General features: G+C 44.7%; 1 protein-coding gene across 1 annotated transcript; it reads right to left on the bottom strand.

Moving 5' to 3' along the window:
• Positions 1-1086: 1086 nt before the first annotated feature.
• On the bottom strand, positions 1087-20511 carry LOC146198538 (lachesin-like). Its single transcript, XM_084592610.1, has 7 exons — positions 20304-20511; positions 17971-18129; positions 14102-14230; positions 10414-10704; positions 6205-6315; positions 5158-5244; positions 1087-2009 (listed from the first exon to the last, which is right to left on the bottom strand). Exons 1-7 carry the CDS (start codon positions 20500-20502, stop codon positions 1909-1911), a joined length of 1077 nt encoding a protein of 358 aa, XP_084448736.1. The 5' UTR covers positions 20503-20511; the 3' UTR covers positions 1087-1908.
• Between the last annotated feature and the right edge of the window lie 1446 nt (positions 20512-21957).

A 21957-nucleotide genomic window follows, 5' to 3' on the forward strand; every position in this document is an offset into this window, starting at 1 on the left:
TATGAAGATTTCCTAAGTGTAATTTTGCCCAAATATAACTCATGTTTTCCTGCAAAAACTACGAAGAAGGCACGAAGGAGTCGTAAGCCGTGGGTAAGCACGGAAATATTAGAAAAGATTACCCTAAAAAATCGCCTATATTAAAAATTTATTGAAACTAAGGACGAAAACGTTTTCACAGAATTCAAGTGCCTAATGAATAAACTTACTACTGTACTGAGAAAGGCAAGAACAGCGCATTACCATGATTTTTTTTTTTTTCACGAAATGCAAAGAGATCAGATTTGCTATGGAAAAACCTGAACTCTGTGCTCTGCCGCGGCCAGGAAAAAAGCGATGTCCAATCAATTTTTTACGCTCGCGAAACGTTTTCTGGAGCTTGGCTGGCAAACCTTTTCAATGACTTTTATATAAATCAATTCTCAAAATCACCGGAAAGAGATAATTTGAGCAATTCGTGTGCACAGACGACAGCAAACTGTTTTTATCTCCGGCTGACGAACGCGAAGTTGAGTCTACTCTTTTGAATTTTAACAGTGGTGCTTGTGACGCGGAAGACCTACAAGTAAAACCAGAAAAACTTTGTAGCCGACCTTATAGCATCGCCTTTCACATATATATTTAACTTGGTTTTATCAACAGGAATATTTCCTGAAAGAATGAAAGTTGTTAAAGTGACTGTAATATATAAAGGTTCCGATAAAAGTATGTTAGGGAACTACAGACCCATTTCAATCCTACCAGTTTACTCTGAGCCGTTTGAAAAACTTATACACAGTAGACTGACACTTTCTGTCTAAATATTCATTGTTAAATAAACGGCTAGCAAATGCAGGTATGAAGAAACTTGGCGCTCGCAAGTAAAGTTTTATGAAGGAAATTTGAGACGCTTATAAGAAAGTATGGAGGCGTTGTGCATGCGTGTGTGCGAAAAGAAAAGGAAGGAATGAACGAAGTAGAGCATCTCGGGCGGCCAAACTCTCCAGCGATGAGTGTTCTTCCTTATGCAGGGAAATCGACGGACTTGTCAAATATGATTTTTCTTTTCTAAAATTACAGAGTTCAGTTGTAGGTCATGTAGCGTCGTGCCGGTTATTAGTGCTTGCCTTCCAATTATTCGCTAATATGCATGCTTGTCAGCCCAACTTGCTACTTCAGGTAAATTACCGGTATACACATTTTGTTATACTCTTTCTCTCGCACGCATGCACTGAGTGATTCTCGCGCGGGCTGTTGTGCATGAAGTTGCCCAGATTGAGTCTTTCTGCAAGTCTCCCTTCTGCGTGCCGTTCTGCTTCTTGCGGGCATTGCATGTATAACTTTATTAAAAACTACCCGCCAATTTGACCATGATCAGGCTGATCAAACAGCATCCTAGAGTGATAGAGAGAAACGAGAAATATATATGCTAGGAATGAGCATATTTAAATGGCTGTGTTCGACACACAATAGTGTGGCTTGTCTCCTCGGACATCATACGTGAGCCGGTACAAGTTGTGAGAGTGCGTGATGGGTAAATAAATGTGAAACGAGGTGCGTGTTGAGCAGGGGTAATTGGAAGCAATAAAGAAACTGTTTTAAGAAGCGTATGCTGAGAAGTATCGTCGAGGGAATTAAACACTCCCTCCAGCGAGCTACTGGCACTGAATATTTTCGACGTAAAGATTTTCTTGTAATGCGTGCATCTCGACCGGGTGCGCACGAAGAGAACAGATGGATGACACACATCGCCTGTGAAAAGTCTTTGGCATATTTGGTGAGAAGCCTGGTCTAAGGCTCATTCGCGAACTGCATCACGCACAGGGGCAAGTTTCCAAGTGTTCTGGCAGCAGCTCCGCGCGAGACAGCGAGACGTTGCAGCGGGAAACAATGCGACGAATCTTCTTTCACGAACGATTCTTTCGGTGGTCACGAGACGGCGGTTGCCAGCAGCGATAAGGCACTCACGAGCAGCCTGGCAGGAAGCGTTGAACTTGTAATGCTCGGGCACACGCCGCAGTTTCCAATAGCTGCGAAAAAAGAAAGAAAAAAAGAAACGCAAAATTGGAAGGAGAGAAGCTTATAACGTAGTGTACAGAGAAACGTAGGGCTGTTACTTCATAAGGTGTGTAACTCAGTCGCTTGAACGAGAAATCGAAGAAGCAGCAAGAATATATATATATATATATATATATATATATATATATATATATATATATATATATATATATATATATATATATATATATATATATATATATATATATATATATATATATATATATACACATATTTAACCGCTAACAGCTCACGCTCGTACTTGTGGCGCTGTGAATACTGGGGAATACTGCGCTACTTGATAGACAGAGACAAGTGAAAGACGACACACGAATGAAGCTGTGAAGAATTACACAAATAAACCGTAGTTCGGCTGCACGAATTTCAACTAGGCTAGTTTGAAAACCTGACTCATAATTAAAACGGACAGAAATCCTACTGATTTTTATGTTCGCCTTGAATGCTTTGATGTGTTGGCTTCATGCGGGGTAAGGCCAAAGCTGGGTTTCTTCTTTCGTCACTATAGCCACGCAGGTAATACTACCACGCACCACACGTTCGCATACCTCAACATGAAAAATCTTGTATGATTATCCTCGCCACAGTGAAAACTTGTAATTTGAACGCGTAATCAAAGCGCCTTTCCATAGCTTTTTACACTTGTACAATGCCAGTAACGGCTGACAAAGACAAATAAAAACATCCCAGGATGAATACCGCCTACAACGCGCTGAGTCCTAGCGTCTGTACTTGACTTTGTCTTGGCATCGGCGGCGCGTATATGCACTCAATTGCGTCTTGTCTTTGTACTCTCTTCCGGTCTGGGCTGCACAAAGAGCTCATTATTCGCGGACTCTGCGCTTAATTTAATGATCTCGGGCCTGCCGCAAATGTTGTTCTCCCGCCGGGACCAGTATTTCTTACGCACATTTAAAACATTTCATGATTTCATTGAAGCAGACCATGTATCTATTCTTGGAAGCTTGTATTATTTTGGCGATATTGAAAAGGGTGGAGAGGTCATGCATATGTGGGACCAGTTTGAGACTCTGTTCTGTCATGCGCGAAATGATTCGTTCATATGCGCACAAGGAAAGAGAACAACACAGGCCATGGATTAATCGCAACATAATTCATTTGAAGTGGAAGAGGAATAAAAAGATCAGAGTATCGCGAAAGAAGATTGCTAGTGCGCGCAACGCATTTTACGGACGGATGCTAACAAGTGTTTGAAGGAATCCACTTTAAGGTTCTGGTGCTTCTTAAAGAGTGTAGAAACACTAACAGTCACACAAGCTCCAACATTAATATAGCATTGCAAATGAAGTCAGTAGTATATTCACAAAGTTTTTTACCAGGTCGGACTCGGCATGCATACGACTAAATTAGCCGGCAGTCAGAACCATCGAACCTGACCTGGTTATCAGTAGCGAATGCACACTTTTGCCTCACACTAAACATTAAAGAAAATTATTCAACTGGAGCTGACGGAATACCAAATGCTTGACGCCGAAGTGCTGTCACATTATCTTCATGTTACTTCTACTACGTCACTTCATGAAAGCTACTTACCGAATGACTGGCTAACGGTTACAGTAGTTCTAGTGTTTAAATTCTACCTCTGAAAAGCCTACAAGAAGCATGAAACCTAAATATCTGGTTCTGTGGCTTCAGGCCTATCTAGAAAACCACGCCCAGTATATTACATTATGCGTGTGTCAGTTCTGATGATCTGCAAAGCTTGTCCGATGTTCCGCAGAGTTCGTTGCTCTGACCCCCCCCCCCCCCCCCCCCTTTTTTTTTTATTTACGTGAGCAGCATTATAGATGACAGTGGAGTCGTACGAATGCTTCCCGAAGATTTCATAATTTATATTGTCATTAAAGATATCCAAAGTCAGACCTAAGTCAATGGAAACCTGTGTAAATTTGAAAAATGGCGTGAATGGCGCGGGATTCAAATTAACTTAAAGAAAAACTTGATCTTGTCAATCACAAGAAAAAAAAAAAGTGTCAGCGCTTTAATCACAGTTAAGCCGCTGCCGCTGCTGCTACACTCCTGTTTTCTGCGCAGGAAGCTAACGAGCGCGTCAAGATTTCAAGGTGGAAGCATACTGTTCGCTAGGTCGCCTAGTTCTGAAGTATGGATCCATTGCATAGAACACTAATTTAGTTAATTACGTGCCGTTATGAAGGTCGTTAAGATTCTCGCTGCCAGAATGTTTTTTTCCCTCCATATTATCTGATGCCTTATTCCGTCACTGACACGTTATACAAGCTAAAATTAGAACCCTTGAATGTTCGGCTACAAATTACGAGGGGAAATTTTCTTTACTTATTGTACAATTACAAAACTGGCTGCCATGTGATAAATATGCTTTTTCACCACCAATTAGGTAGAAGTTAAGTCACTCTGCAATAATACCACCGTACTTTTCGATGGCGACAAACTTTCAGAGGCCATGTTCCCTCTTTCCCTTCCTGCGCTATCGAATGTTCAGGCATGAAAAATTGGAAGAGTATTCTTTATGCACTATAAAGCACTCTTGCCTGAACAGTATTAGCCGCCTGCAATATTCCTAAATAAATAAGAAAACCTTTGCACCAGCCACACCCCATTTTATTAGTCAAGCGGTTTATTCTAGCGCTTCATGTACTCGTAGCGAACGATACGCTCGGCAGTGGCGAAGAGAACGAAAGAAAGCAAAAAAAAAAAAAAAAAAAGAAGAAAAAAAGCGCGTGCTTACACGTGCATGACACTGATTGATAGCCACCTCTCCTCCAAACCTTTCCCCCTTCCCTCATCCGCATGTTTCTCCACTCACAACTTCGCCTCCTCGAACTTCTTCGTGGTCATGCTACTGGACTACGCTGAGATCTCGAGGAACGGGAAGTTAGCAACTGCCGACGTAAATCGGTGACACGAACACTGTAGTTGGAGGCTGCTTTAAAAAGAGTGAAAAATAGTCAGGCACAGCAGGCTTAAATACGTAGTAAATGAAAATAATAATGTTCAAGAGAAGACAACTGTAGTTCTGTACACCAGGAGAAAAAAATTGGTGGGAAGTGAGGAAATTCCGGAAGCAAAGTGCGGCATGGAGAATCGAAGCGTTAAACCCACCTTTGAGGTTCACTACAGCGGGCTTTAGCGGAGGCCAAGAACCAGACTGGTTGCTGTACAGGTCATGCCACTGATTAGGTGATGAACCTGCAAGGTAGGATTGGCAATGCAAAGGGCTTAAGCGTTAAAGAGGCGGTAATGTCCCTGCCGTTGGCGCTACCCCCATGACGGCAGCCATATTCGGTTGGTTAAGTCTGGTGCGAGCCAAATGTGTGTACCAGTGATTTTTAGTACCTTCTTGCTTAATATAGCACCACTCATTTTCTATTATTAATTCTATTCATACCATACCTTTTCCAAAGGGAGCCAGTGTGGTTGCGCCGTTTACTGTTCATTTGCTACGTGCGCGCTCTGTAGTCAGCGAGCGTATAGACATATTCAACTGCGGAGCCGCTCTATGCTTTTTACACCTTCCGTGACGCAGTCTAGCGTGACGGATGTGCTTGGCCAGCCTGGGGCTTGATAAGCATGGAAAGCTGGCGAACTGTGAAGTGAAGGAGAGAGTGGTCGGAAAGGGCCTGAATCAGAATTTTTACGATCTGACAGGCGTTGATAAGAAGGCTCTGGTTGGCCACGACCGGGCTGTTGCAGCAAAACATCCCGAGCTTATAACTCCACAAGACATTCGGTCGGCCTTGCATACGATCTCTCTCTCTCTCTCTAATTCGGTGTCTAACTTTCCACTTTTTATTAGTTTCGTGGATCACATGTACATTTTCTCAAGTACATTTTCTTTCCTTAACTTAGAATCTCAAAACGCGAGTCTGCTCCTCAACGTTTGAAACTTTATTTCCGTATTTTGTTTTTTTATCCTTGTCATTTTCACTTCCATCACACTCCGTGATGCCTCCTGCCTCATTTTTGGTTGCTTTCCGAGCTTTCTAGCCTGGCTTTGCTGAATATTATCAGCAGGATACATCTGTTGCGAAGTTTCCATTGCATCGTGCTTTATATTCTTCGTGTATGAATAATAATAATAATAAACTCAAGTAATAATATAATAGATAGGATGAACTGCTCGTAAAAATTCAAAACGATCACGCTCACCAGAGCTGCGCGAATGTGGCGAGTTCTTCCACTCGTCGTCGAGCAGCTTTCCGCGGACGCCTTTCGTAACCAGCGTCCCATGAGATGTAGGCGAGGAGCCGGCCGGGATTTCTGTCAGGAGGATACAACATGAGTGAGGAATAAGAAGTATGTATGTAGAGGGAGAGGGTTTGCACGAAGTTTGATCGTTGCTTGCTGCTATTACTTCCCACGGCTTCGTGACTGTTGAGTTGCCGTTTATGAATTTAAGAACAAGGAAACGCTTTCAACAGGACATCGAGCTGCGCGAGCGTGTATGTAACGTTCATCTTCAGAAACAGCACAGTGATAAACGCAACAAGGACTGGCACTGAATGAGGGAGGATAGCAGCGGACTCGCAATCATTATAAATGAACAAACATATAGGTGCTTTACAGTGCCAGAGCATGGAGACCTCCATATTTGATGATATGACGCCGCCGCTATCACGGGGCTACCTGTACACTGTTGTTGTCTGACAGGGCGACAGTGTTCCAGCACTGTACACCGGCTGATTTTAAAGCGGTAGCGTTAAGGAGCTCGTGTCGCAGAAAAGCCGGTGTCGTCGGCGGCGTTGGCCGTGAGCGATAAATCCCGGCATGCACTTCATAAATAAAAAGCAACTTCCATGTGCGGCGCTGCCCCGACACGTGGCGCGCCACTCGCCCCTGACGTTTCGCCGTGCACCCTCACAGGTTGTAAAATCAAGCGTCTTTCCTTTCTTTAGATCACTATCTTCGCTCACCCGCTTCTCCCCTTCGGGCCGCGCAGGTACCGGTGCGAGGATGCCCCAATAGAGGGCTTACAAAAGTACGTCTGGCAACCATGAGCGGCACGCTGATCCCGCTCCGGCCGCCATATTTTGTTCGCTTCATCCGATCGCTTCGTCTCCGTCCGTGAGCGCTCGCCGTTCTGTTCGCGCTTTTCACGTTTTAACCTAGTGTGCTGTGCTTGGACCTCTCTTCGGTCCCTGGCGGTTTCTGTTAGCGACGCCTAGAAGCGTATTTTGACAGTCGAGACGTGGCGGGGCCCACCGGCCGCGCTGCCGAGCGGAGTTACAAATTGCTCTATGAGTCGTGTATGAGCCCCTCGGCAATCCGCAGCGTCATCCCTATCCAGGTACAGTATCCAGAGTTCTGTAATGGGGATTTTTTTTATCTGTGCGCTTTTGCTGTTTACTTAAACGCCTATGAGAGAACATCGCGAGTATGTTTGCTTGGTTTGCGCAATCACCGTCGCTCATCCCACTGGAAGATACTTGGTTGGTGAAATGAGCGAGGGTGCATTTTATTTTATGATAAAAAAATCGTGCGTAATTTGACGTAAGCTGGACTGGCGCTTAGCACTCTCCTTCCCATGCCGTCGACGCAGTAGTTGGCATTAGTCTCGGAAATAATCGGGGGCTGAGTAAAAAAAAAAAAAAGTGCCATGATAATTTGTGCTTCCAGTGATTGAATATTGATTGGTGTGCGATAGGCGATGACGAGTTAATAAAATCTTTGTAAATAATTGATTAATTTCTGAAATAAAGAAACTAAAAAAAAGGAAAAATTGGAAAGTAAGGGTTTAAAGGTTACAGAATGAAAAACCAGTGCTTGGTGATACTAAGGAAGAAAATTTAGAATGTGTAATTTATTAATTGAAATAATTGAAGAATGTGTTCAAAAGTGTCAAATTACTCAGAATGGAAAGCCGATTGTTGCTGACACATGCGTATTGGTGTATAAAAATATAAAACGTCAAATAAAATAAAAATAAGAAAGAAATGATAGAAATATAACATAACATACATAACATAGAAATATAGCGTACATAACAACATATAACATACTACACTCGTGTGTAGTATGTTACTTTTTATGAATTCATATTTCACTGCATTGTATTCTTTTCGCCCCTCCTGCTAGGGCCCAGTTAGGACCTGCAGTATTTGGTAAATAAAATAAATAAATAATTAAAAGAGCTAAAATATAACACGTGAACAAAGAAAACATCGTGCGTGTGTGTGTATGAGAGAGAGACACTATCGCGTTATACCTTTAACGGTGGAGCTCAAGTGACCCCCTAATTTTTCTATAACGATATGATATAATATAAATCTGATTTTATGAACGCAGCCAGTTGCACAAAGAACAAACACTTCGCAGTAATGTGAGTTGACTTTTCAAATTTCTTTTCGTTTCAGCCGAGTTCCTCCTCCTCCGAGGTCCTCGAAGCTTCCAATGTCAGCGCTTTCATATGAGATTACGGCTTCAAATGTTTACTTTCTGACAGAAGGAATAAACAAGAAATCGACATATTTAAAAATTCCAGTGAATTTCAGGTAGCTGTGAATTAGCGAACCATCGGGTGACTCGAAAACATACATAAAAGTGAAGCGTACGCTTCGTTATTTTATCGGCCGCGCTGGCAGGTATAAAACCTGAGCTGCGCGCTCTGGACGTGGACCGGTCGAAACGGGCTGCACGTGAGCATATTACAACACACTAGTGGGATGTCATCTTTTTCTGCTTTTCTAGACGCCGCGGGTTTGGCAGCCGCTTGCTTTTGCAGCGTGAAACACGCACCTCGTGCACACTAGACAACCGTATTGCTCTCTGCACCAAGCACTACCATTTCGCACGACTGTGAAAAGTAGTTTCGGTAATCATGCCCGTGTCTTAAATCCAATACACAATGGTAAATGCCACCTGCGCACAAAATGTTTCAAAGAACGTATTTGCACAATAGCGTTCGTTATAAATGGATTGCTCCTTTTCCCGTGTTTTCCATCGCAGCATAAGCTTATCCTTCAAGTTCACAAGGCTCCATAGCGCGCAAAACAACCTCGCTGTTTTAGGTGATAGCACATTCTGTGAGCTAGCTCCCAGTCAGAGGGACGTGTAGTAATGCTTTACATGACCCTTGTAAAGCCGATTAGGACTGCAAACGAACGGTCGCATACACGCGTATACCTTGATTCCGTGCGCGTCTGCGACGGTGCGCTGCCTGCAGAAGGGCAAGCAACAACATGTTGGCATCATTCCGAATAGAGCTTGTAGCTAACAGCGACTGCTGGGATGTTAAAAAATGAAACAATCGCTTGTGAGCATTCCAATGCACCTTTCGGTGCATGCACGGGTTCTACAAAGGCGCACGTTGACAGCGTACTCGATGGGAGGCGCGGGCGGACTGAGCAAAACATGGCCGCCGCGCACAGTTTCTGTTTCTTTCACTAGATGGCGCTAACTTTTGTAAAGCCTCTATACCCTTGCGTTTAATAAGTTTTCTCCCCTTCCAACATCCAGCGTGCGTCACTCGACCAGTGGTGTTTAGGCGACGCGGCTCCTCTTTCCGCTCACAGCGCAACTGCTAGGTGCAGCGTCTGATGCCGGACGCCTCTGACGTGATCGCTGCGCCGTAGCGCTTCTGCTGGGAAAGCGTCCCCTGCGATGTAATAAAGCTATCGCGTTCCACTCTTGAAGGCGAAGCTTAAGCGTCCTCCAAATTTTTCTTGTTTCGTTCGGTTCATAGGGCTTAAACGCCCAAAACTACTCACATGGTCACGTACTTTGTGAAGTTTGATAAATAAACGATTATTTAACTGCAATGAACTAACCATATTTTTCCTTTTTATCTTAAGGAAAACTTATAAACTGAGAAAATGAAGGCCTTACAAACGCTCTTTGTTTGTTGGATGATGTAGAAAAAGTTAATTTTTTTGCGACCAAACTATTCGCAGTAAGGCTACGTTGGAAAGCCAACCCAATGAGCTCTTAAATGAGTATTTTTTTGACATTCGATATTTCGAACCGCTCTGCCCGTCAAGAAAATTAAACAAAGGGGTAACCCTTCGGTGCTCATGGCCTTCAGTTTCGCAATATAATCTTGCCCTGTACGGTTTGAAATTAAAGGCCTGGTTCATTAATTCCAGTTAGTTAATAGTGTAAGTATTGATTTCTATAGCGTACGTAATGTCCGCCTTGCTGTAAAATTATCTGCGCAGTCAGCACCGACGTATCGCGCAGACTTCAGAAGAACAATTTGTAAGCGGTGAAAGAAATTTGTCTTTATTAGGCTAATGCAGAATAAATGTTGCGTTTGATAAAGTTGTAATATGCCTTACATCATTGCGTGACCAGTCTAGGTTGAATGGTAAATCGTAGCGCCAATCAAAAAATAAGAAACTTTATCCTTTGGTTACCACTCACCGTAAAGACTGACTGTGCCCGTGGTCTCGCCGAGCGTGTTTTTAGCCATGCAGTGGTACTCGCCGTAGTCGTCCGCCCTGATCCGATGGATGACGAGCTGCATGCGTACCTTGTACATGGTGTGTTGCATGGTGACAACCGTGTACTTGGCGTTCTGGTGGATCAGACGGCCTGCGCCTCGGGTCCAGTAGGTCACCGACTTGGGGTGCGACTCCAGGTTGCAGTCCAGGGTCACGTCGGTGTCAGAACTGGCGCCGACCAGCTGGTTCGGGATCCAGATCATGGGCGCGACTGCGCATTTAGCCGCAAGTGGCTATTATTGCGTAGTGTCCGGTACGACGGGAGATTTGGTGGCGTGTGTTGAGAACATAAAACATAACATAACATACTTTAGCGACTAAAGTAGTGAAAGGCGAAAGCCTGAGTGCCGCATTCTGCTACGCAACAGACACTAATTAGTAATTAATTAATTGAATTCATTAACCAATTTGTTAGTTAATAGGTAGGCAAATAGTAAATCAATGAATTACTTAATTGGTCGTTAATTAGTAATTGATGATTGATTGCAATATGATCATATAAGCCACGCATTAGCGCATACTGTGGTGGTGCTCTGTGATTGACAGAGACCTCTATGACGTCATCTCGCCTCGGCCAATCAGAGAAGAGCAAAAGCGGGACACATTTTGTCCACGACAGCACGAGCCATTAAAGGCTTTCGCCTTAATAGTAATATTAGATGGAAGGGCCTGTTTGTAGCTTGATGGCCGTTTAAGTTTTTAGCTTTCTATGTGGTGGTGGTGTAGATCATACGATTCCCTCTATAATTGTTTGCATCGCAGAGTATAGTTGGATTCGATGTGCGGTAGGTTCTCCACTGTTGATGCGTTGGGTGTCCGGTAGTCAGCGCATCCTATAAGACCGCTCTACCTTCATGTAGATTCACTTTAATCCCTTCTTCTCCCCGTACCTAAGGTATATCGTTTGAGTAAATTCTGTGTAGTCTTCTTCGAGTGTGGTCAGGATGGTGATGTACATTTGTTCCACTTCTTCCTTTTTGGGATTTTCTGTATGTTGTCTGAGAATTTGTTAAGATTGTCAACACATCCTTTGATTTTCTTCCATCTTGAATATAGAATGTGGTGGAGACTTTCGCTACCGTGATGGAGCTGGGGGATGTCAACACACTGGCGGTAATTGTTCCTCTGCGGTCGGCCACCACTGATACAGCTTTCTTAACATTTCCTGCATGGAGTGAGGCGTCGGTAAATCGGGGCGCATTTATAAATTTGATTTTCTTTTCGATACACTGGGGGGCTTTCCTGCCGTAAGCTAAAGATACAATCCACAACATTTAGTGATATATGCCCGTGGGTAAGGATCAACGCCAATCCTGTAGAACATATTACATACATATTGCGCATGACATATTAGTGTACATCATGAAACAAAGAACGTCAAACAACATACCTAAATAAAGATCAGTGGGAGGCCCTTCTGGCCAGATTAGAGCTAAATGAGCAGATCCTTCTGGTCAGAAGAGCCAATGGGACTGCGGAATCCATCGATAAGCCTTATATGAGGCCAGCTAACTAACCAATGATTCAACAAAGCTTCTTCTCTCATGTACTTGTAGTAATAATAGAATCCGTAATTTTCTAAGCTGCCACAGAATGTTTTTTTTTCAAATGGATCCGAAAATTCTCATTCTAGGTCATTTCCTTGTGCAGCCGCCTGAAAACTACTTAAATTTAGAATAAGTAACAATAAGTAACAAGAAAACAATTTCGGTTCCTAAGATCGCCTCCCACTACATGAGAATACTTTTGCGGCAAATTTGGCCGACAGGTTTCTTGAAAAGTAGAAAATTCCTGAATGTAATCCGGGGGCACAGGAATAAAATACGCGAGCAGGATAACATCATGAGAGGATATAACATAGCCGAGCGTTCGAATGGCTCCTATTGCTTGAAGTAGTGTGACGGTGACAAAAAAGACGGGTATAAGAAAAAGCAGGAACAATAGTCTCACTCTTGAGATGGACACCTGAATCGTGCGGCAAGTGTTGAGGTAAAGATAGAGGTGACGGGTTGTGGACCACTCTAGATGAAGTGCGAACACCTGAGGTTCTGTTACGTGTGCTCAGCTCACAGTCGTCTATTCAATTCCACCTCCATCGATATGTGGTTGCCGCGGCCGGGATACATTTCGCGGCCTCGCTGTCAGCACATAGCTGACGCACTAATTAAGCGAAAATTTTCTTTAGGAACATTCGGACGTTATTGACGACGAAGTTAGTTTCAAGACGCGCATTGAAGCGTCTAATGGTGTTTTCTGAGACGCACTGCCTTCTTGCAGGTGCACAAGAGGTGACGTCAAACACGACACGAGTAGGACGTCCCTATGTACCTTAGCTGAACGGGCGAAACACTCGCAAAGTGACATCACTTTTGGTGACCTTCGTTCACCGTTTTGACCCCCGAGAAATTTGCGAATCTTTGAACCCTTACTGGAGGCCGACGAGAGCTGTTAGTGATTTATAAATTTAGTAAAAACACTTCATCAATCAAGTTGCATATTTGTTAATAAAGGCACGCAATGAACAGTACTTGTTTAAACTAGACGTCAGCCGGATGTACCGATGGTGGCGCAACGCTATGGGTGCTGTCGAAATGCTGCGGATGTGGAGGTTTAGGCTTATGCATACCGGTTTTGATGCATGCGTTGTAGAGATTCAACCAGAGGAACTACCAAAATAATCAGCTTGCGAACCTCGATGATATCTCAGCCCATCCTCACGCCAACGCTCTCTTGATAGTCATTCACGTACGTATACGTTGCTGGAAAACATGCTGTCTCTGAGCCGCCGGCTGCATAAGCTAGGCCAAAATATTTGATGGTTTGGTTTGAGGGGTTTAACGTCCCAAAGTGACTCAGACTATGAGAGACGACGTAGGGGAGGACTCCGGAAATTTCGACCACATGGAGGTTTTGTAACGTGCACTGACATTGCACAGCACATGGGCGCCTTGCTTTTCGCCTCCATCGAAAAGCCGCCTAGACCGGGATCGATCCTGCATTATTGGGAACATTAGTCGAACGCTGCAGCCACTGCGCTACTCCGGCGGGGCCTCAAAAGACTAATTTCGTATCCTTGAACACACACACACACACACACACACACACACACACACACACACACACACACACACACACACACACACACACACACACACACACACACACACACACACACACACACGCACACGCACACGCACACGCACACGCACACGCACACGCACACGCACACGCACACACACACACACACACACACACACACACACACACACACACACACACACACACACACACACACACACACACGCACACACGCACACACCTTCAGACTGCACCGCACCCTGCTTTTTTTTTGGTGACTCTACATCAAGTTGCGCGAGCTGTCAAGACCATTGTAGCTTTGGAAACATGCAGGTTTCTCTCAGTGGCGATGCTAACCCCATCGTCTCGAAAGACACGACGTGGCTGTCTACCGCGTACCCTCGTTATCATGGGTACGGTGCGCTGTGCAGTTGAGTACGGCTTCATTCGTGTCAACTATGCTGCGGGTGTTTTGTGGAACTGACGCATTCGGTATATTTGCTTATATTTGGCCATTATTTAGTACTCACAGCTGACTTCAAGGATGATCCGCTTGCTGACAGAGGGCAGCACGCCGTTGGAGGCGATGCACAGGTAGGCATTCATGTGCAGGCGGGACACCTTCGTGATATTCAGCCAGGTGCCCTTTACCGAAGAAACTGCGAATCGAGAAATCCCGAATAATTCATTAGTAGCGCCGTTCTTCAGGGCTTTTCGAATTTAAAGACACACATACTGCTGCAAAACGTTCTTTTTTGCTTCGCTTTTTAAACTGCGCTTTGTTCATGACCGTCGGCACACGGCCTTATCACGTTGTTTTCAAACCTGCGGGAAGAGGGTGCGGCGCCATTATCGTCGCCATGTCAAGATTCAAATCTTACCTCTACAGAAGGCCACTCTTAGTTATAAGCAATCATGAAGTGTTGTGCTGGCTTGCCTACTTGAACGACCCGTTGTGTCGTCTCGCTATCCAGAGCCTGATCTTCCAAGAGTTCGACACAACCGAGATTTACACGTCCGACTTGACACCGACTGCTTTTAATGAGCTACTGATGAATATTTGGTTTTGTTTGTAAGTTTTAACGTCCCAAAGCGACTAAGGCTATGGGAGACGCCATAATGAAGGAATTCGGAAATTTCGACCACCCGGGCTTCTTTAACGCGCACTGACATCGCACAAGGCGCCTTGCTTTTCGCCTCCACCGAAAAGGTGCTGCCGAGGCCGGGATTCGATCCCGCGTCCTTGGGCGCAGTATGCCAGCGCCCTAATCACTGCGCCACTCTAGCGGAGCTGTAGGTAAAGGGTCGATGACAACGCCTTGCCGGGGCTACTCAGTACCACTTTAGCTTAGCAGCACTCAGTGTACGATTCATTGAGTATATGAAAGGCAAGGCATCTTCGACTCTAGCCACATTCAAGTGCGGATTGTCATTTTTCTGCTAGCTAAAGGACCTCATCTACTGTAAGGACTTCGTATCGAAAAGACCTCCTGCCTACTTGTTGTTCGTGTGACAGTCCGGGCGAACGTCTGCATGCATCTCAAGGCGAACTTTATCTGGAATGAATACATACGCCCTGAGAAATACAAGACCGTATTAGTGATGACTCTGTCTGTCAGCCCACGTCACATGCTACGCAGTCTGTCGAGTCTGACCGCGGTGGAAAACTTCACCAATAACAGCGTGATTTCTAAAGCAAATCGAAACACCAATAACGCCTTTCCAGAAGATTCGCAATGACTTACCTGGGCTCTTCCCGGCAGCTGTATAGCTGTGGCAATCGATTACTTGACGCTCTATGCTGAAACCAATGTCTTGTCCCCCGGTAGTTCAGCAGAAGTTGAGTTTTTTTCGAAAACATTCTTTTTCCCCACGTTGCACCCGAATTTAGTATGCACAGCGGATCGGCCTGTATAGCGGCCTTCATATAAGTAAGTCTGCATTACTGCAAAACAAGTACTCAGGAGGCAACTGCTGATCATCCACGCACCAATGGCTCTGAGGAACAATTAAAGAAATCAATCGTCGAAAAGTTCTCCATGTACGCTGCCTCCGAGCACATGACCTTGGAAATCATCCTGCTCTACGTCTTTGCCTACAGCCCTGCTGTGTAGGGGATGACCTGGATGATGGCTTTGAAGCTCCCAGTGGCGGAGAAGCCACGTCAACTTTTGACTCTACGACACCGATAATTGCTCCCTCAACGCACCCTCAGTATCGCTGTCTGCTCAAGATGCGCATGAGGGGCCGGATGGCTCACCAGGGTGCGCATAGGAGACCAATAGTGAACTCACTGCCGACACCACAGCGTCCGGCTTCGCGTTAGGGCATATAACAAGGGACTACGTGTAAGCGTGTATACCATCTGTTGCTGCGGATTGGTGAAAAGTTTCTACGCTGTTATTTTAGGTCTTATAGGATACTTCGATTGATGTCCCTGATTAATCAACGGCATCCAAGCAGCGCCGCTCAGGCCCCTAACTGATGAACGTTGTGAGCTAGCACGCGCTGTTGACCACACTCGTTTTAATGCAACAGCATTAAATGACGAATCGAATAATAAAAGACACTGCGTCGGTCACAAAATTTCCAGGAATGAAAGTGGCTTCACTAGGCCGGAAGTGACAACTATATGTTTCTGATGTATCTTCATTGCATCCGAGTCGCCAGGGGTGAACACCTTCTAGGGAACATCTAACGACTAGCCAAATTACCCGAAAAGATATCTGATAACGTGCAGACAAACGTGCAAGTTTCCGCAGTATCAACAACGAAAGAATGCACAAAATTTGATGCAAAGAAATCAACAGCTTCTAGTGCTTTCACATCGCTAATGGAATACGTAATTAGATGTTCCCTTGAATTGTTACTTTCATTGACAGTTTCCACTTTAGTAACCGGGTCGATGCTTTTTAATTAGGGGGCGATGCCGCGAAATACTGTTATTTTCATTTGGTTGCGTACTCTTGTTTATCGCCTGCAGCACGCAGCCTTTGCCACGCGAGGAGCAGGCAGACTCTGCTGGAAAGGTGGCAGCCAAGCGCAACGCTTTCTCTAGCATCCGATGTCATCGTCAATGGTTTAAGCAGCTTGTCTCCAGAGTTTGTCATCAAACAGAAATTGAGCACAGTCGATAGCGACATGCATTCTGGCCTTCTACAACCGCTGAGAACACTTGCCATTATTGCAACCGGCGAGTTTTTTCTGTTAGCCGGCATCATGTTTTCTCTACCGGATGGCGAAGTAAAACGTATGCGCTGTCAGTGCAGGCATGGGGTTTTACATTGTTTTTGGGAGTGAAGACTGCACTATACTGCTTATTTGGCGCATGTCAAAACCACGGGATCACCGCGGAATGAACGATGTGAAGGTGAAAATTTCGTTGTAAGTGACGAACCAAGAAATAAACACTCCAATAATTAAGACAGTTTTGTGAGAAGAGTTAACTTAAAAAGATGCTTCTTTTCTCGCTTTGCTGCGGAGAAGTGGTAATTACACATAAATTAATCTGGCATGATGGTCAGATTAAAAAGCAGATATGAAATTTGTGATTGCAAACAGCATTTAAGTGACTCTAGCATGATGAACGTGTGTTTACAGTCATGGGCCCATGACCCATGATCATTTGGAATGCGAATTTTATGCGTCTCGCAGTGCCCGAACTGGGCCTGTCAGTTCAGTGTATATTTTCTACGCCGCGGGGGTTCAGTAGTTAGGGAGCTCGACTACTTAGCCGGGAGACCAGGATTCAATCCCGGTGCGGTAGCCGAGTTTCGAATGAGGCGAAATGCAAGGCGCCAGTGTACAATGCCATGTTATCCCCCATTAAAGATCCGCAGGTGGTTGAAATTAACCGGAGCCCTCCACTACAGCGTCCCTCATAGCCTACGTCGCTTTGGGACGCTGAGTCCTATAAACCAAAGCAACCAATTCTATAGCCGACCTTATTGCAGACACCTCAGAGCAACATTGGTAGATAAATTTTCTCAATGATGACTCTGGCCGCAAGCAGTGGCTGGCAGAGAGAGCCAACGCGGTTGTGATAACTAGTAGACTGTCGGACCAGGTGGTCAATTAGCATGCTGTAAGAAGATATTACGTGTTAACTGCGATATTTGAATGCTAAAGAATTTCTTGGTTCATGAGTGCCGTGGGCAGGCTTCGTGGACAGAGCGTGTTCACATGAAAGTTCAATAAAAAAAAAAAAAAAAAAAAAACAACAACAACAACAACAACAACAACAACAACAACAACAACAACAACAACAACAACAACAACAACAACAACATCAACAACAACAACAACAACAACAACAACAACAACAACAACAACAACAAAAAAAACATTGCAGCTACTGGGTCAGACATATGCCATCGGACCGCCACAGCACGTCGCTGACCTTTCGTGCGAGCGTCGTGAGTGATGTCCTGGGCGTCCTCTCTGCGCCAAGTGATTTCCGGTTCCGGCGTTCCACGTGCAACGCAGCGTAGCGCCACGTCACTGCCCTCGGCGACTTCTGTGCTGTCGCTGGTCAGGTTGTTGTCGATCTTCGGTGGCACTGCAGATAGTGTTTCGATCTTAATAGTACTGGTTTTGATTTTACCAGTACTGCAAGTCCTCAAGGTTGCGGCCAGAGCATAATAATGGCAGCAAGAAAGACAAGAAAAATTGAGGCCATCTTTGGCTTGAATATTGAAAGCGCTATGCTCTGAACACGAAGCAAACCGTATTCCAACCTTGCGACAATTTAGACCGTTTACTGCACATGTAACCTGTCAAAGATCTGTTCAGGTATCAATGTTCTCCACAGGCTGTTCTACAACGGATTACTAAGGGCAAACAATACGATATGCAGAGCAATATATGCAAACATGCAGTTGTTTTGGTTGCACACAAAGAGGCGTGGACACTTTACCCACAGTAAACACTGGTCGTATCACTTGTTAATCCCGTTATGACCTCTGGTTTTCAATCAGCGGCAGTGCTCTTCGCCAGAATATTAGTCTAAAAAGGAAATTATGATATAAGGAACCTTAATAATCAGTCCCGATACTAGTATAATTATTTGCTATCTTCTTCTCAGTGAGTCAGTGGCCATGGAGTTGGCTTGTGTTATTAAAGGGGGTCAAGCAATCACATTTAACACAAACAAAGTATAAAACTGCCTTGTACAATGCGAGCCAGCACGCATAGTGATACTTAAGGCGTGTGCTTCCTGCTACGTTTAGTTTTTAATTTTAATCTGCTGTTTTTGAGTCAGTGACAAGCCTACCAGTAAAAGCTTGGGTAATGATTGCGGCGAGCTTCTCAAGAAGGCTAATGCGATATGCAAAGATGACTTTCTTTTGACGATTCTTAGTTAGAAATTCTTTTGAAGAGACGTCAAGAATAAACATGAAATACAGACAAAATACTTATAACAAATTTACTGTGTAACGTAAACGGACAACAAGCCAATGCCAATAAGCGATTTCCTGTTCGCTTGCTTTGTGGTCATCAACAATTGCTAGCGAGGCCTTGTTAGGCTGTACATTGGGCGTTGTTAACATACGCCTAGTTATGTCTAAATCAGGGCAAAGGCTTCTTTACTATATATTCAATTACCCGTTCCTTTTGCCAGCTGCGATCACCTTATTTCCGCTGTTTGGGTTTGGGGAAGAAGATGGTCGAAGTTGGCATAGAAAAGTGCGTGAAATGTTTATTTTACTCTCTTGACGCTCCGCAAAGCGTAAAATATCAAATTTATAAGGCACGAAATGTTTTTACTTCTTGTTGGTTTGCCGACGGTGGCCTTGGTGCCACAACGAATGGGGGACACGGCGGCGCCGAACCGAAAGGAGAACACGAAAGCGAAACGAATGGAGAACACGAAGGCGAACCGAAAGAATAACACGGCGCCGAGCCGAAAAGAGAAACGGCACCGAACTAAAAGAAGAACAAGAAGCTCAATATCGAAACGAACTTTTTTTCGGGTAACCCCATGGCGATTACATGCTGCGGTGCTGCTGGAACAGTGCACGCGTCGACAAGCGTTCTATGGTGGGCAGGCCACCGCGTGGCACGAAGGAATCTATGCTCTTCCCTGCAGCCCGGGCAGCGCACGCGCATTCTTAGTGAAACTTAATGAACGAGGAGACAGCACTACTTGAGTGGATGTCGTTACGATATTCGCGTTGTGGCCGAAATTATATTCCACAGGTCCCTTGGCGCCATCCGCCGGCAGGGCCAGTAAGGAGCTCTAATTTGTTCCCTTTGCCACCGCTTGACCGGAAATATAATCTCTAGTTGGAACTAGGTTAAGTCTGAGTCCGTACGCTTTTAGGCCTCTGTCGTCTCTGTACTACTCTGGAATTAAACGCATTTTGAATATACTTGCTCGATTACGTGAGGAGAATTGCTTTAAATTTTTATGCATAATATTGTCGCTGAAAGCACGGATACTTGTTTTCTTATGCGACCATCACGGCCGGGATTCGGGAGCACGACCTCTGGCCAGGTAATAGCTGAAGCATGATTGTCATCGTTTAATGCGTTGCCTGCTCCCTGAATGCACTAATATTACTAACTTGACTCATAATTTCAAGGGCTATTCGGCCCTATTAACACAACCGATTCCTATCCCACTCTGCCCTGGTCGTGCCCGGCATACTAAAGTACCATCCAGCAATGAAAGCGAGACAGTAGAGCGCCGTATTCCCGTCAGTGATCAGGAGCTGATAGACAGTCACTCACCGACCACGTTGAGGTATCCCACTTGAGACTTCATGGGCGACGTGTTGATCTGGCACATGTAGGCTCCCCGGTCCCTCTCCTGCACGTCGTGGATGTGCAGGTGCCAGGTGCGGTGGCCGTTGTGCGTCACCTTGAAGCGGGAGTTGTGCGTGATCACGCTCTTGGCTAGCGTCAGGAGCGTGAACTTTTCCACGAACATCCAGGCCACCTGCGTAGCCAACGAGGTCACCCAAAACATCTTGGACACACTGAACCAATTTTCAATGAACTTCGAATTATCCGCTTGCCACAATTATACGAAACTTTACTCTTGCGGCGGTATGAAATCGGTGTTCACAATAACAACTGCCTGGTAATAAAGCTGTCAGGATTGCAACGCAAAGAGTCAATATGCGCTACACGAACGACACCCAAATGGCTTGTACCTAAGATCCGAACAAATTATGGTTACCAAATGCCGAGCTACACTCTCCCGCATGAATTAAATAAACAGTATGAACGAATGTATAAATAATAAAAAATCGATTGTTTTATGTTTGTTCTTGTTTCTAAAAATGATATTATGCTATGTACCACTGCAATGCCTCTGTAGGGTGCGTCGGCCTCGTCAAGCCTTTCTACTGGCTTTTTGCCGGCGCACCCAACATCCTCAAGATGTTAAATAAACATTATTCTTATTCTTCTTATCTTTGTGTCACCTGGAGGTTGAGGGGAAGCTTTAGTGGGCAAGCCGACGTATAGACAAGTGGACTTGTGCTCGTCTGCTTGGCTTCTTGAAAGAATTCCATCTTCATGCCCTGTCTCTAACACAGAACCGTACTGGGCTTATAATACGCGCCTAATTTTTAGTGCGTTAGCTCTAGTGCTCCCATTCTGGCAATAAGTTTCATTTGTGTGTTGGTATGTAGACAGTTATACTCGTAGAAAGAAATGTAATAAACATGGCCAAACTGTGCCGAGCATATGCTTTGAACCCACAGTGGCGCGAACAAATCAGCTTCGCTGGCAACTGCACGAGATAGCTATGCTGTTATTTTAGCATGGTATTTATTACACTGAAACAATGACGTATATATGAACTATGTACACATTATTACGAAAACAGCTTCAACTTAACACGATGCGCAGAACAAAACTCTAGACAAGAGGCAATACGTACACGGCCCATAACTGGAGTGAGTGTCACTTCAGTTCGAACTAGACCTGCGCAGCCAATTCCCTCAAAAAGACGATCATACTATAAAGTTGGTGTTTTGCAGAAACACCAGGCTCACAATGTCGGTCCATCAAGCGCATTTTTCAGAGGCTGTGTAATCCAATAAAGAAAGAAACATCTAAGGGCTCATCAACAAATGGTAGTGCAGTGAGATATAGCACAGAATGCGGTGTTAAGTCCTTTTTGCAATGTCCATTGCATAAAATCACAGAACATTACTTCGTTTTTGCAATCGACGAAACAATGCTCAACGGTTTCTAGAGAATCGAAAAGGCGGCAATTTATCGTAAACACAAAAATGCCCCCTTTTCCTAACCATGTTTTAACGGGCAGAATCTCAGTATGTAGTCCATAAAAGAAAGTCTTTGTGCATGACGAGAGAGGCATTTTTCGTACTCTTTAGAGTACACTTTGTTCCGGTAAACCAGAGTACAAGAA

This window comes from Amblyomma maculatum, chromosome 2 (assembly GCF_055883805.1).
Source record: "Amblyomma maculatum isolate TAMU_Amacu chromosome 2, ASM5588380v1, whole genome shotgun sequence".
Classification (NCBI taxonomy): domain Eukaryota; kingdom Metazoa; phylum Arthropoda; class Arachnida; order Ixodida; family Ixodidae; genus Amblyomma; species Amblyomma maculatum.

Coding starts and splice junctions, on each gene's coding strand:
- LOC146198538 (XM_084592610.1), bottom strand. CDS start 20,502: ATGTTCGTGGAAAAGTTCACGCTCCTGACGCTAGCCAAGAGCGTGATC. Junction 10,705..14,101: donor GATCATCCTTGAAGTCAGCT/GTGAGTACTAAA, acceptor CTAAATGCGCAG/TCGCGCCCATGATCTGGATC. Junction 2,010..5,157: donor CGCTGTAGTGAACCTCAAAG/GTGGGTTTAACG, acceptor CTTTTTTCGCAG/CTATTGGAAACTGCGGCGTG.